The sequence below is a fragment of the Topomyia yanbarensis genome, chromosome 1, assembly GCF_030247195.1.
Source record: "Topomyia yanbarensis strain Yona2022 chromosome 1, ASM3024719v1, whole genome shotgun sequence".
NCBI lineage: Eukaryota > Metazoa > Arthropoda > Insecta > Diptera > Culicidae > Topomyia > Topomyia yanbarensis.
The window spans coordinates 57,024,395-57,039,767 of NC_080670.1; the positions used below are offsets into that span (position 1 = coordinate 57,024,395).

The 15,373-nt window shown below is 42.0% G+C and overlaps 1 protein-coding gene across 2 annotated transcripts in view; it reads right to left on the reverse strand.

The window, feature by feature from the left end:
• Positions 1 to 1,276: 1,276 nt before the first annotated feature.
• Positions 1,277 to 15,373, reverse strand: part of LOC131677685 (protein glass) — a 54,522-nt gene continuing 40,425 nt past the window's right edge. Inside the window, exons 5-6 of one of the 2 annotated variants that reach the window (XM_058957651.1) lie at positions 2,134 to 3,210; positions 1,277 to 2,065 (exon numbers count right to left, since the gene is read on the reverse strand). In XM_058957651.1, the coding sequence (XP_058813634.1) occupies positions 1,993 to 2,065; positions 2,134 to 3,210 (1,150 nt within the window). In that variant the 3' untranslated portion in view covers positions 1,277 to 1,992. Of the gene's footprint in view, positions 2,066 to 2,133; positions 3,214 to 15,373 lie in introns of both variants that reach the window. The other variant, XM_058957650.1, reaches the window with a different exon arrangement.

Below are 15,373 nucleotides of genomic sequence, written 5' to 3' on the forward strand. Positions count from 1 at the left end.
GTGTTGCTAGATTTGCCAACGCTGGAGTATCGCCACACTTCCCGATCAGAATGAAACAAGAGGGTGTCACTCCTGTCATCCGCTATTGAGATATACAGACTTTGACAGTAGTCAACATATAGTGGGCCTAGCCGCCTCTAGGCCCACGCCGCCCGTGTAATAGCATTGGGTTGTTTTTATTTTAACAAAGGCAGATGTTGGCTAGGACAAAATGGCTGCCTAGCAGGGGGCTGGAATGAAATAACAAGATTATAACAGAACACAATTTTTGTAACATATTGTGTTATAAATTAGATCTCGTTAGTAGTAAAAATAACAGAAATTTATAACAAGTAACAACGCGAAATATAGTTTTGAAATATTTCTGTTATGTGTTTCTGATCGGGTTTCTTGCAAAGAATGTTCATTTTCGATATGACGTCGAACATTATTAACTGTCCCGACATTTTCTCAAGGATTAATTTGTTTGTTCCTCCTCGCGGTACCGGCATCGTTCAACATATAGCCAGAATAATTCGGTAGACAGATGTCGTAGCAAAATCAAAGAAACTGCTTTAGTTTATGGTTTCCATACCACTAAATCTAGTTATAGGTTAGCAATTAGACTTTTTTAACATTGACACCAACAGTAGCATTAAGTGTAATCTCTATGGTATACACCGAAGACGTAATAATAATTAAAATCATGTCATCATCAACTCCGGAACCGAATGTCGGATCAGAATGAAATACTTGAAATTATTAATAGTTTAATTATTAATTATTATCACCGTATGTAATGTACCCAGTAAAAGAGTTTTGCTACCGAACCTGCGAAACACTAAATATTGGGACCGGTCTTCAAAATATAGCGCATCGCACAAATATTCAGTTTTGTTCATACAGAATAAGGCTCAAATTTCAGAATAAGGCTGATTAACAAAAACAAATTTATGCACCAAAAAATAGGCATCGCAAGTTTAGTTTGCCTTCTTACCCCACCGCGCATCAGACCAGATCAGTGTGCTTTTCATTCGACTTCCAAAAGTCGAATAAAGCACAGAAATATATGCTGGACTTATATATCCTCCCAATATTGGATTGTTTCTTAGGTGCTCCAAATTGATGGCTCTGCCTGAAATATACTGGAAAACTTCGGTTTTCCAGCACAAAATAAATAATATAATAAAATAAAATCTTTTGCGTTTCTTTACATCTGATGGAAGAGAACAAATTTTGATTAACGGAATTTTCGGAATGTCGGTTTGAACCATATCTTCTGGAATTAACCCGACGATTGTTGTTAAATATCAGTTTTATTTCCGATAAAGATGGTATGAACCACACACATTGTTCCATCATTTTTTTGCCATTTACTTGCATTAAGTGAAACATACAGACAACAATTAGCTGCGTGCTTACGCTACAAATTTTTGCTTCATCGATTTTAGTTAGCCTTTTGTAATGTGTTGCTGTGTGAGTGTCTGCATTTTATACGGTTATGGTTGGCAATAGCTGACTAGAATTATCGGTTAGTGTTGGCGGACAAATATTTGACAATCAGAGCTGCTAGAATATGTATAAGGGACTGCAAATGGAGTGATGGATGCTCACATGGTGAGAAGAAATCGGTAGAGCTTAAAATATATTTACAAAATTGTTCCTAAACAGGTTCATATCATCGTACTTGTTGCGCTGCTGTTGATAATGGTGATACTCTTCAAAGTAGGACATATGGTGGGATGGTGGCGGTGGGAATGGTTTGAAATTGAAACCATTATAGGGGCTATTGCTAACACTGGCTGCTGTCGCACTCGGTGGGAACAAACCAGCGCTGCTTGAGTAGTTTGTGGCCGTTGACTGGCCTGCCGATGCCGCAGCGGAGGATTCCCCAGCGGTAGTCAACGTAGACGATGTGCGACTGTAGTGGTGAAGAGTGTTCTGCGGTTGAGCGTACGGATGGGCAAAGATCCCGGGTGGGTGAAGCGGTTGCTGCGTTTGTTTTTGCTGCTGTCATGTTACCAGTGCTTGACCATTGGTTCCATGAACGCGCATGTGTCGGTTAAGATTGCCGGATTGGGAGAATCTGTAAGCGGGCAAAAGATCAAATTAAGATCATGGTGTTATTTGATGTTTAACAGTAAATCATTTTACCTCAGCAAACACAGTTTACACTGGTAGGGCTTTTCGCCACTGTGTATCCTCAAGTGCTTTGTGAGAGTTGAGCTATCGCTGAATGCTTTTTTGCAAGCCCTACATCGATACGGACGTTCGCCTGAATGGGTGCGCATGTGCGTCGTCACACTGGAACTCTGTGAAAATCGCCTATCGCATATGGGACATCGGAACGGTTTCTGTCCGGTGTGGGTTCGGATGTGGGCGGCAAGATTGGCCGCCTGGCTGAAACTCTTACTACAGTCCGAACATCGGTAGGGTCGTTCTCCGGAGTGCGTTCGGAGGTGCGTTTTAAGCGTACTTGGTCGAGCATATGTTTTCCCACACAGCCGACATAGGTTAGGTTTGTTGTCACCGTTCTGGCCGTCACTTCCGCTTCCATCTTCGTCTTCAAAGCTTATGCCCAAAGACTTCTCTGTCTTCATTTTCAGATGAAAATCAGTTTGTTCGAATTCTTGTGGGCTCTTTGGTGGGGAGTAGTCGGCACCTTGCTGGTAGTATGGCTTCTGATGATGCGACTGTAGGCTAGAGCTTTTGGATGCTTCCAGTATAGGGGACAGATTCTGCGTTTGACTTTGTGGCCTGAAGTCCGCCGTGAACGAGTAAGTAGCACCGGCCGGGTATGGCACTGGGCTGAGCAGCGGCGGATAAAGTACATTAACCGAGGACGATGGCGTTTGATGGCCCCACTGAACCTGGGGACACTGCATGGGCATCGTTCCGTCCGCGCCGTAACCGTGCATCGTCATGTTCATGCTAACGTTCACACTCATGCTCGGATAGATTGGCGCCGGATGTTGTGCACAGGACGATTCGTAGTAGCTCGAGGGGTACGATCCACTCTGAGATTGAGCTTGACTGTAGTGCGAATTGTGATTATGATGGCCTACGGGCGAGAGAAGCACCTGCGGGTGAACAGTGTACGAAAGTGACGCCTGCGGAGGGACAAATCCTGGAGACGCTGTCTGCATCTGCTGCGGATCAGGACTTTGCTTCAGGACAGCATGCTTAAGGGACAGCAGCACATCCGCGACGTCGTGCGTTGGCCGTTCCGGTCTACTGAAAAGAGGGGAAAATATGAAGAGAAAGGTATTGCTGAATCTATTAATCTGTAAAATGACGGATTATTTTTGTTTCATTTTGCAGAACATCTGATAAAACATATTTATTTAAAGTTTAAATATCTTGTTTGGCAGTCTATTTGTACCTATGGTTTTAAAAGCGACAGTTTTGTTACATACGGCATCGTTTACCAGTGAAATTACACGAAAGAGTGTCTGAAAATGGACTGCAGTCTTTCCCAAAGGAGCACCTAGTTCTTTTCACCGTATTCGGCATTCTGCCAGTACTGAAAACATCTCAGGGAGTGTTACGTCGCCAACAACGTGTACATCATGCCTACGGACAACAACTCTCACAACACGCAGCTTGATGAAATCCCAATATTTCTCGCTTGGGCGGCGTTCTAGCCCAAACGAGAAATATTCGGATTTCATCAAGCAAAACCCAACCGTAACGAGAAGTGATGTCAGAACCATAAAAAACCATAACAACCATCTGGTAATTTGCTCAACTTGTGACTTTTTCCAATTTATAAACCCAGTCTCACTCGCGAACATATCAACGCTCATTTCCATGGGATCGTGAAATCTCTACGCCCCAAAATTACGTATACTCAATATCACAATCAGAATCACAGTGCGCTGTAACTGGCCTTAAGGTTCCCCCACACTGACGCGATTATGTAGCAGCGACTGCGAAAATTTCGCTTAGCGATTTCGTCGCGCTTCCTGCGACAGTGCGATTCGCATGTGTGCCCACACCGGCGCGAATTTCGCATTACAAGCGACACAAAGTGACATTTGCAAACTATAGTAGCTAGATGGGACAACCTCAATTTTAATCTCATGGTAAACGACGTATGTTGTCCTAAAATTTCAAAAAATATTTTTCGATTGTTTTATCAGTCATTCAGTGAGAATAGTTCTCGACAAACATATGATTACTGCCTAAAAGCCAACTGTCAAAATCCACTTTGAATGGAAATTCCGGACAAACCGTTACACACCAATCACAGATGTTGATAATAAACGAAAGAGAAAAGTTTTCTCTTTCATAAACTGTTGTGAACTGTGTTCGACTAGTAACGGTTTGTCTGGAATTTCCATTCAAAGTGGATTTTGACAGCTGGCTTTTAGGCCGTAATCATATGTTTGTCGAGAGTTTATCTGTCCGCGTGTCTTTATATTTAAAACATCGTCTTTGGGTCGTTTGTTCGACACAGTAATAGCGTTTTTGCTTGAACCTGAAACTGAGTCGGGTTCTAACCCCAACCGCTGTCAGTTCATACATTTTGACCAACCAAAACACATAACATAACACAAACAAACACATAAAAACCACATAAGAAAACAAGCAAGAAAAGAGGATAGTAAATCAGTTGACTATAATATTGCATTATTCAATAAGCTGTTTTGAACTATAGTGTACCAAGAAGCGCAGCGCTAGTTCAGCAACAGAGAAATATACCTCAGAAGAATCAACTTTCACCGCTGAACAGGTTCGTGTTCTTGTCCGCGAATGTGACATCGGAGGTCGTAAACTACTGTTTGATTCCAGTGCAGTCGAGAAAATTTCCGGCGAATACAATGCAGCAACAACGTCCACTTGCAGTACCGCAATACAAAGCCACAAAGCGATCCAACAGCGTGGGAAATTTTATCATCGCAAAATTTTATATCAGCACAACAGCTAAACCAAAAGTGATACCACGTCGATGGCCGAAATGATTTTTGGTTCTGCACCGATAGTATTCCAGGACAGCAGTTTGAAGGTACATTAATTGAAAACTCGAAAAGCCATTAAGTATGCTTACGTGTTTCCTATGCCGGCACAGCATGCAACCAACAGTAGCAGCAACAGCAGTAAAAAAGTATCCACTTTCACCTACTTGGGCGCTGAACTGCCAAGTATCGGTCAGAGTGGACTATACAACGGCCGACATACGTCGGAAAGTGATCTTAGCTCCATAGATACAACGTCGCTACGGTCGTTTACTGTTACTTCGTCCACTTCGACGTACAACCACAGACAAAGGCCACCACTGCCAATCGAGTTTGCGTATTTGGAGCATCTGGCAGATCTGAGACTTTCAACCAACAGTGACCTTGACTCAGGGTATGGTGGAACGGATCCTTGGGCGTTTTCATCAAGTCAACCACGCCATCGCACTGAAACAGTCTAGCATCAATTTCTAATGATTTCGAGTGTTTTCGAAGACTTAGTTTAGATACCAGTATTGATATTCCGCAGCTTCTGAATTGCACAAGTTTAGACGACTCAGACGAAGTCAGAATGGCAGCTTTCATCGAGGTGTATTGAAAAATCTTTCCATCTCATTCGAAAACCGACTCACTCTAGCCGATCACGTGGGGCATGATGACGAGCTCAATACGACCGGTTCGGTGAACATTAGCAATCAAGTGACAGCGAGCGATGGTTGCGCCGGTGGTAAAAATCGACGGTATAGTGAAACCATAGTACTTACTAGACAAAAAGCGTTTAGCGGGGAAGTTCTTTCCACTGCAACCAAATATCACGGGAGACCTTTTCACAAAAAGGCACGTCTAGGAATTGTGCTGTGCGTTCAACTAAACGATGACATGCCGCAGGGAATTGAAGCATTTAGCTCGGAACACATGAGTATATTTGAATCAATGCTGTGTCGTTTAAGAATAACTGCCGAAAACGCAAGCTACAGGTAGCCGCAGTTACTCCAGGTAGGCTTGATAGAAACCCTCCACTTACCTGTTCAACCAGATGCTATTGCTGGCCGACATTAAGGATACAAATTTTTTCATCAGCACACTACTAACGGCGATATAAAAGTACCACCTGGGCTGGGTGAGTACCATTGCTCCTGTGAGTGGTTCCGCTGACGAAGCAGATACATATTGTGCTACAATATAGCGATAGAAGGAGAAGCGGTGCAAACTAACCACCAATCACCCGTACATCGTACTGTGGGTCCAATTGAGCGATTTGTACGGAACCGTCGGACAGCCGGTGAAACTGTCGAGAACAATGATCTGCGGAGGCCCCCTTGGAGCAATACAATGGATAAAATTCTAAATGAGCTATCTTACTTCGTAAGATGTAGCAAGATCAAGCGGGCTGTCCTCGTAGAGGCTTTCGACGAGTATAAAGCTGAGCAGGCATTCGCTGCGCAAAGGATTATAAATAATTATTTGCTCCTTATGTTAATTGTTAACTTTAATCAAAACTGCTTTTCCTTGACCTGATGTACAGTGTAAACTAACAGATTTTCGTTCGCAATAAAACTACAAAATTACGAAAAATACAGATTATAGCAACAGTGTCATAAGGTTTGGAGGAAATAACTGTGAAGAAAATAGAGGATTACACAAATCCCCCAGATTCTTGCGATCCGGATCTGCGATGGTTCGTTCGGCAACCACGACCAAAGACTAAACTTCGATGGCTGGTAATGAATAAGTCCTGCTGAGAGCGAACTGGTCGGAGTTACGCAGACCGGACTAAGTGACAATATATTGATTTAGAGAAAAACAAGTTTAAAGTTTGAATTGCAGCATACTTTATATTGTAATTGGAAATTAATTTTTGCCATCATTCTTGTTTATTGCTGCAAATCTGGCAAAAGTTGAATGTAGCAGAAAAAATTCTTTATCCAGTGCTATCATTATCACAATTTTTTGATATTTTGCGACTTAGTCCAGTCTGACTTAACACCGACCAACTGTCCAAGCTAATGGAGAAAACGGTTATGAATGATATTCCAAACGTTCTGCTTTTTCGTGATTCACGGTTCGTACAGTAGGAGCTTAGACTAAGACTAAGAGCATGGACACCTAGATGGAACTCTATGCAAACTAAAAGCGATTCCTGGAGATGATCTATCACATAAAGAAAGAAGTTGCAGGTTCACAGATTAGAATAATTTTGACGCAACCTGATGAGACAGGACAAGAAGCTATAGAACTGGACGTTAATGACTTGGAATGATGTGGAATATGTTCGACTGTCACGATCGATCACAGGTACCAACATAGAAGAGGGCGAACGCAGTCAAAGAATACTTGGGGTCTTGGGCGGATTAAATAAGAATTTACAATGGAGCAGATGAAGTACGTTGATGGCTTTCGAGGTGACCAGGAAGTATCGAGGCCACTCAGCCGATGGCGCACCGGAAGAGAAAAAACGAAATCCGGTGTATTCAAGTAGGCAGCAATGCCGTGGAAAGCATTATAATGTCCCTCAGGGCAGATATTGTGCCGAAGACGGTGGAAAATTTTTGAGCATTGTGCGCTGGGGAGCAAGGTTGTGACTATAAAGGGTCTACGTTTCATAGGATTATTCCGGAGTTTGCAAGTTTTTTTTGTTCTGGTAGTGCATCAAAAAAATGCCAATTTTCCGTTTTAGATGTGCCAAGGTGGGGATTTTGCTGCAAACAATGGAATGGGTGGAAAATCTATATTCGGAAAAAAGTTTGTCGATGAAAGTTTTAATTTAAAACACTTTGGGTTTGGAGTACTGTCGATGGCTAATTCCGGTCCTAATATGAATGGTTCCCAGTTGTTTATATGTGTCCGGAAAAGTAATTGAGATGCCACATATATCACTCCGAGCGTCAATTTTAACGGTATATTTTTAGAACCGATTGACTGGATAGTAAACACGTTGTGTTCGGAAATGTTATCCGTGGAGCAAATATAGTTCTTAAAATGGAAAGATGTGGCTCGAAATTTCACGGTGCGTTCTCCAAATTGCAATCTTCTTAACAATCTTTTTTTCAAAAGTTTTTAACAAATCTCATACATTCAGTGCACTTTTGTACAAGTAAATTCCATCGTGAATACAACCGGTGGGTAGCGTTCGCAGCACCCTTTTTGGCAAGAACCGGTACTACGGTACTGAAGCCCTCAGTACCGGTAAAGAACCGGTACTCGAATATTTTTTTAAAAAATTCGAAAAAAGCTTCAAACTGAAATTGAATGCTCAAACTGATGATCTTATTCTCAGATGATTGATTTGTGCTGATCAAAAAAACATGTTTATTGTTTTTAATTGCTTCGGAATGGCAAGACTCATTTCACAGAGGATGTTTTTCGTAAAGGGCACCTTCTTTTATTTCGAAATCTAGACCACTTTGAAATCAATTACTGCTAAGTGGTGCGACTTTCGTCGTCTTGAACAGATGGTAAATGTATGAAACCCTATTAACAACAGTAAATCAAAGCGAGAATCGCAGTAAATCCGAGCAGGTCAATCGCATTTCCTTTCTTGCTTTTCTGAAAATTGGTTTCGACCTTTATGTCTTTGCCTACTATTCTCTAATGCATATCAAGGCTCCTTGCTTTCCTGTAAACTATGGAGTTTTGCTGAATTTTCCGATCACCAATAATCGCCCCATTTGAAGCGGTTCACCAAGTCTAAAACTGTTAGCTACTAAATCGCTGTTCGTTCTTTTATAGATAAAGGTTTAAGAGTAAATCAAATACAGCAGACATGACTTAGACCATAGTCTTATTACGCGCCACCCAGTCAATAATGGAAACCAATCAGAATGTCGCTAATAAAACTAACTTCTAGAATTATTATGATGACCTCATTCCCACACAAAGGTGTCATCTCAACGATTTATCTAGAAGGCAAATTAATATAATTAAACGTTATCTGGCAGACCGATATTTGTCATAAAAAATTGTATAGTACCGAAAATACCGGTACTGGCTTTTGTTCAGTACCGGTATTACGGTACCAAAAATGGGTCGGTATTCCAGGGATTTTCGGTACCGGTATTACCGGTACCACAACCCTAGTGGGAGCTTCATGAGATCGATTGAATAGCGGTCTCCAGTAGGCTGATTTGTTCACATCTAGCTGTGTCAGGAACACCCGGTTCTCTTTTGGAATATTTCCCTAGACGTTGTCCTGATTGACAAAGTAGTAAATTCTACATAAAGGACAGTACGTATCGGAGCTGGAGTATTTTTTACCGCTGGTTGTAGATCCACAAAGTAGAAATCGTTGTTCTCTCGTATAATGACAAAAGTACTATCACCTGTTAGGAGACTGTGTCCTAAGATAAGATACACATAGTGCTCCAAAAAAATGTAAAAACAAGCTAATAAAACATTTAAATCCTTCGGCGAAGCGCACATCATATTCATGATTTCCTAAAAAACTTGGCTGCATAAATATTGTCTATCTTTGGAACCGATTAAAAATTACTCGGTTAGTGGACCGAATTCCGCCAATTTGTGAACATGCATCCATGTTGTAGTGAAACATATCGCCTATATATCATTAGCTCCACGTTTTCATCGATCACAAAGGGAACATTGATCGGACCAAGCAGCCTTGTAACGCAGACCCTTTCGCCACTGAGCAACGTTGCTAGCGGTAGCATCCCCTCCTAGGAAACTCACTGCGGTACGCCTCTGCTCACAGATAAATACGCGCCATAGTCTGCTGCAACTCCACACACTCCAGTCCGTTGGTGCCGAACTTGGGAGTCTCCACATTTGGTTCCAGGATTATAAACAAGGAGATGTAAGTTAACTCTCGCATATGCGGCAGATTAGATCCGGTTTGCATAGAGGTGTATTCAGATGATTCGTCGTGGCTGCGCGTATATCCGACCAGAAGCAGTGGGGTTTTGATTTCGAATGTTCCCTCAATCTAGGCGGACAGATACATGTACTCTTGAGAAATTGAGCAGCTATCAGTGTGAGTATATTTTGATTTGATGTGCACTTGCTCTATTGGGTTATACCGTTAACCAACATACAGAACTTGCTCGACGAGAGGTTGCTATTTCTCCGTCCAGCTGAAGAAACATGATTATCATCTGATTGCATGGGAATTCCGATCGATTCCGTACCCAAGATTTCATCGATTTATCTTTATTTTGTCGGTAACTTCAATCTCCCGCTCGATTTGCGGTATGAACTTTATATTCTTATATTTCAGATTGTTATGGAGTCTTTGGCATAACATGTTCAACCGTTCATTGGCGTTAATTTCTTCCCTCAAACAAAATGCTAAAAGATCTTCCTTGAACAAGAAATGATCGTCCTTTTCTGGAAGGCCTTCTTTCTCATCATCCGAATTATTACCGACGTATCGTTTTTCTAATGCTTTCACTAATTCTTCTACGTTCGAATCGTTGGGATTAAGAGCCTGTTTGTCGAACTATTTTTCGATCAGCTCTTTGGAAAGATGAGTCCGCTTTGGAATATTTTTTCTTCTCGAAAGACTTGAAGCACTGGATTATAGTAAATAGCTCTAACCACCCTAATTTCAATTCAATTTTACCGCTCCAGTATTCATTTGATTTACCTGGCTTTCATACGGTATGTAATCTTCTTTTTCAAATAGTTTTGTTGGACTTGGTAGCGCCCATCAGTTTGGTTTTGAAATTTAGGCAATTTTTTTCGTATAACTATTTTCATTTTTTCCGGAATTCTGGTCAACTTGACCGAAAAAGGGATATCAAAGTCAACCAACAATCTACTTTGAAAGTATTATTATTTATGTAAAGTTGAGATGCGCCAAATGACAATAGTTGATTAGTCTGCGCCATCTTGAATATCTGGCGAACACCCAGCGACTGCGACACAATCCTCGCACGCAGCGATTGTTAAAAAATCGCTGCAATTTCGCAACAGCCGACGCGAAAAGTTCGCGTCAGTATGGGAGCGCACATCTGTCGCCATGAGCAGAGTTGCTAGCGACAAGTCGCTTCGCGAAATTTTCGCAGTCGCTGCGACAAAATCGCGTCAGTGTGGGGGAACCTTTAAGCAGAGTTGTAGTTGGTAACATCTCCCGCCTCGTCTGCAATTGTTGGGAGTGATTCCGACAGGGATCCCCCAAAGCCAGCTGTACAGCTAGAGTTGAACCACTATCAAAAAATACTAATTGAATTTTGAAAACCAAAAAAAAAATCGATTTGTTTATTAATAATATTAAAACTTTTAAACGCATTTTCGCTTGACCAATTTTCAATCGTAACACCCTTTGTGAGGTCTTAGTGAAGACGACATATCAAGAAGACTTGTAACGAGTACATATATGCCTATAGGTTGTGTTCAACGTTGTATACAAATATTGTCTGCAATGTTGTATACAAATAGTCTTTGTATATTAACTTTTGTTCATTATTGTTTAGGTTATAAAATGCATGTTAAATGAATAATAAATATGGAATAAATAATTCCAAAATAAATTCATAGATTTGGTCGAGTATTAACTCGACACAAATCTTTAATTGGGATTACCGCATACTTCGCTCCCATATAGGATAGGACTTGGCATAATAAAATAAGCAAATGAGTTCCTAGCATTCGTCTACCAATGAGACTGCTACCGACGCACCCGCTGATACGATGAAGATTTGCTACCGATTGAGGCCACTGACCCTTACGTAATGTGCCGGGGAGAGATTCTTTTTCGCTCTGTCATGTGGGAGGGAAGCGGCTTGGTATGATTAAAACTGTCCGATAGAAAAAGATGACCCTTGCTGCAATTTGGGATTTCGTGCATTTGACCACGATTTTCAAGAACTTCGCTACGCAAGTTCCGGTACGAAGATTACCAAATGCCCGGTTAATCTGAGGATTCCCAATGCTAGATTTCTCACTTTGGTCTGACTAGTGGAAGAAGCAAGAGTTGTCCGTTTCTAAAATTCGCGTCGTGGTGTGTTTAAAAAGGTAGCAAAGTGACATGAAAATTCCTTAACAGTTTGCTAAAACGTTACGTTTCCTTTCCCAAACAGCTAGGTAGAATCCCATTCAGTGGCAGTCAGTGTCGTGTGCGTATTTGTGAGTTTAAAGGTAAGCCTCGTGTTCTCATCCAATGTGCATTGTGCTTATTTGTCGCGTCGTGTGCGATCTTAATTTTCTCGTAGATTCGCAACGGTCAAACGCCCAACACACCACACAATACCGCTAGTGACAGCTTCTGACCCCACCGTCAGCTCTCAAGGTTTCCCTGCGGTACACGTGGCCGGAAGAGGGTCGCTGACGTCATCAACGTGCCCTTGGCAGGGCAGATCAGCCGACACGCTACGATCGGCAACCAACAACATCTACGTTTTCGGTTGCGACCGGAATTTGCGGCGTCCGTACCACGTCGAGCGAATCTGGGGTGACGACTTCGGCACAGGTTCCACGAAGACAGACAGCAGAAAAACAGCTCCGTCGTCACCCGCAGAATGCAGTAAGCACCACGTAACAAAAAGGTCGTGAGTAAAATAAATGCACGTTTTCCGTTTTGTGATTGTCCATGCGCATGTGACCTAAAACAGGGCCGCTACCATAAATTCAAAGCGAGCCTTTTGTGGTTAACCGGCCGCAACAAAGCACACACAGAGAACACACGAGGCACGAAAATAGACGCCACACTGTGATTACAAAACTATGTAGGAGATAGACAATGGGAAAGGGAAAGGAAAGGACATGAGATTAGGCCTAGTCAATGAATGAAAGAAGAGGTATGTGTAGGAACGAAAAATAAAAATTGTAAAAGCTCATGTGAAACTTTTGAAACTGTACAAATGCATCCCTGAACAACTTTGTCTCGTTTTAAGATGCGCCAATAATGCATTAGATTTACCTTACGTGAAGTAGTCTCGCCTTAGTTCGTTGTGCTGGTTTTTTCATGTCGTCGGTTTTCGACTAATTATTTTTTTGTAGTTTGCTGTTTACTGGAGAGGTTGACTCCGAGAACAACCGGGACAAATCCCAATTCTTTTCATTGGTTTAGTCTGGGGTGGGATTTGTACTTCGCCAGTGATGAGAAAACCCGTGGCGACGGACATTGTGCTTGAATATACGGACATCCTGACTGCAGTTTAGGTCTTTAGGTCGAGTACATCGGACACGTTTTGAGTCAGCTAGCTCGCTTCCCTTCCCGTATTAGGGATAAATAGAACCTTCCCTTGAAAGGTCTCAGGTCGGGCAAACCTTCATCTGGTGGGTGGTCTCTCATTTAGAGAGTGGCGCTTAAATCACCCACTTAACAGCGGGGAGCGGTTCGGCTGGCCAGTTACATTGGCGCCCAACAATACAAGGCTTTTCTGTTTCGTTGAAACCTGTTACATTGTCGCTCAAATTAAATTTGAGGACCGACAAGACAAATCTTTTTGTATTTTTTTTCCGAGTCAAATAGCATTTGGCACCTTCCATCCCAAAAAAAAATTTGATTTTCTGAAACTTTTCTGAGACGAACGCTACGGTTTCAAAACCTTCTATTCGGTTCCAAGAAAGGGAACATTTTTCAATCATACTTCCGGAATAAAACTCAAACATTTGCAACATTTCCGTATATATTCATATATTTTTTCCTAACTTTGTCCTTATCTGTTATTTATTTATTTATTCACATATATATTTATTTATCTAGCAGTTCATATACATATTTACATTTATTCGTTAATTTGTTGGTACATATAATTGCATGTGATTTATTATCTAATTGTGCCATATAAGACACTTAGCCTATTGGCAACTACTATTTAATTGGTACAAACACATCAATTCTCTACTTACTATAACATCTTATAAACATACACACAAAATGAACCGATTATTCCCACATGCGGAAGATCTTACACAGGAAGAGGTTGATTACGAATTGATGATCCGCAATCAACCCCAAAATGTGTTCAATCTGGATTTGACTGGGAAGCAGAGACTGCTAAGGAATTTATTTAGGGCGGATAAAACTGAAGGTCGGAATTTTCGGTCGTTTTTGAATATTACCGATGAAGCTCTCCACATTGAGGGACGAATCGGAGACTTACGGAAAGCATTGGAGAGGAAAGTGGAGCCAAAATTGGAATCGAGAGTGTTACATTATTGGTACAGAGTAAAGAGATGCATAGCTTCTAATGAAGAAGAAAAGATGGTAAGAAGGGAATTAACGAGGAAGATTGAAAAAGTAATGCAGGATTTCCAATTTGGTCCACCGCTGTCACCGTATAAAGAGCATATTAGCAGCATTATTCAAGGAGCCGAAGGAAATACGGGCATGCAAGGTGAAAGTGGTGCCCAGCTTACTCCAAATGCGTCGAAAGGAGCCATCCCCAAGCAACAGCAAAACTCGGATGAAAATGTCATGGTATCCAGGGTGGAATGGGAGGAGATGAAGAATCAGTTAGCTGAATTGGTGGGATGTATATCGAACAAAATCCAGGGGGACACGTCACATAGGTTTCTGAGACCAGAAAGAACGACTGAGAACTCTCGACGGGACGTTAGAGCGAAACGAAACAACCAGCAGTCAGCAACATCTCTACCATACCAAACAGTCAGCTTTTCGGGACGATACCGAGACACAGATTCGAGCGAGGACGAAAGTCAAAGTTCACGCGGATACAGAAACGGGTTCAGAAACACTCAAGAGGACGAGTTGGACAGTACAGAGGAATCAAACGTCAGTTGCGGACGATACCCAACGCCCAGATATTCCAGCAGACGAGCACAAGTTGGAGGAAGAACATACTACCACCGAGGACAACATGAGGGCTATGGGCGAGTCGAAAAGTGGAAAGTACGCTTCATCGGAGATTCAAGGTCAATGCCAGTTGAAAACTTCTTGTACAAGACCAAAAAACTCGCTGAACGAGAGGGAGTATCGCAGCAGATTGTATTGAGAGACATCCACATCCTGCTGGAAGGAGCCGCGTCGGATTGGTTTTTCACATACGTAGACGATTTTGTCTCGTGGGAGGTGTTCGAAACCAATATCATATATCGGTTTGGAAATCCCAACAAAGACCAAGGGATACGGTCGAAAATTCAGGAACGGAAACAACAAAGAGGAGAACCATTCATTGCTTTCATTACTGAGATTGAAAAGCTTAACCGTATGTTGTCCCAACCACTTTCTAAAAGAAGAAAGTTTGAAGTGATTTGGGATAACATGCGTCAGCATTATCGATCAAAAATTTCGATAGTGGAAGTGAACGATCTCCAACACTTGATCTGCTTGAACTATCGCATCGATGCAGCAGATCCCCACTTACAACAACAACCTATGGATGGACCGACCCGCCGCTCAATTAATCAAATCGAAGCAGAAGAAAGCGACTACGGTAGCGACCATTCAGCATCGGTGAACGCGATCAGAGGAAGAGCGAACAACGATAGGTCATCAACGATCACGAGACCAAATA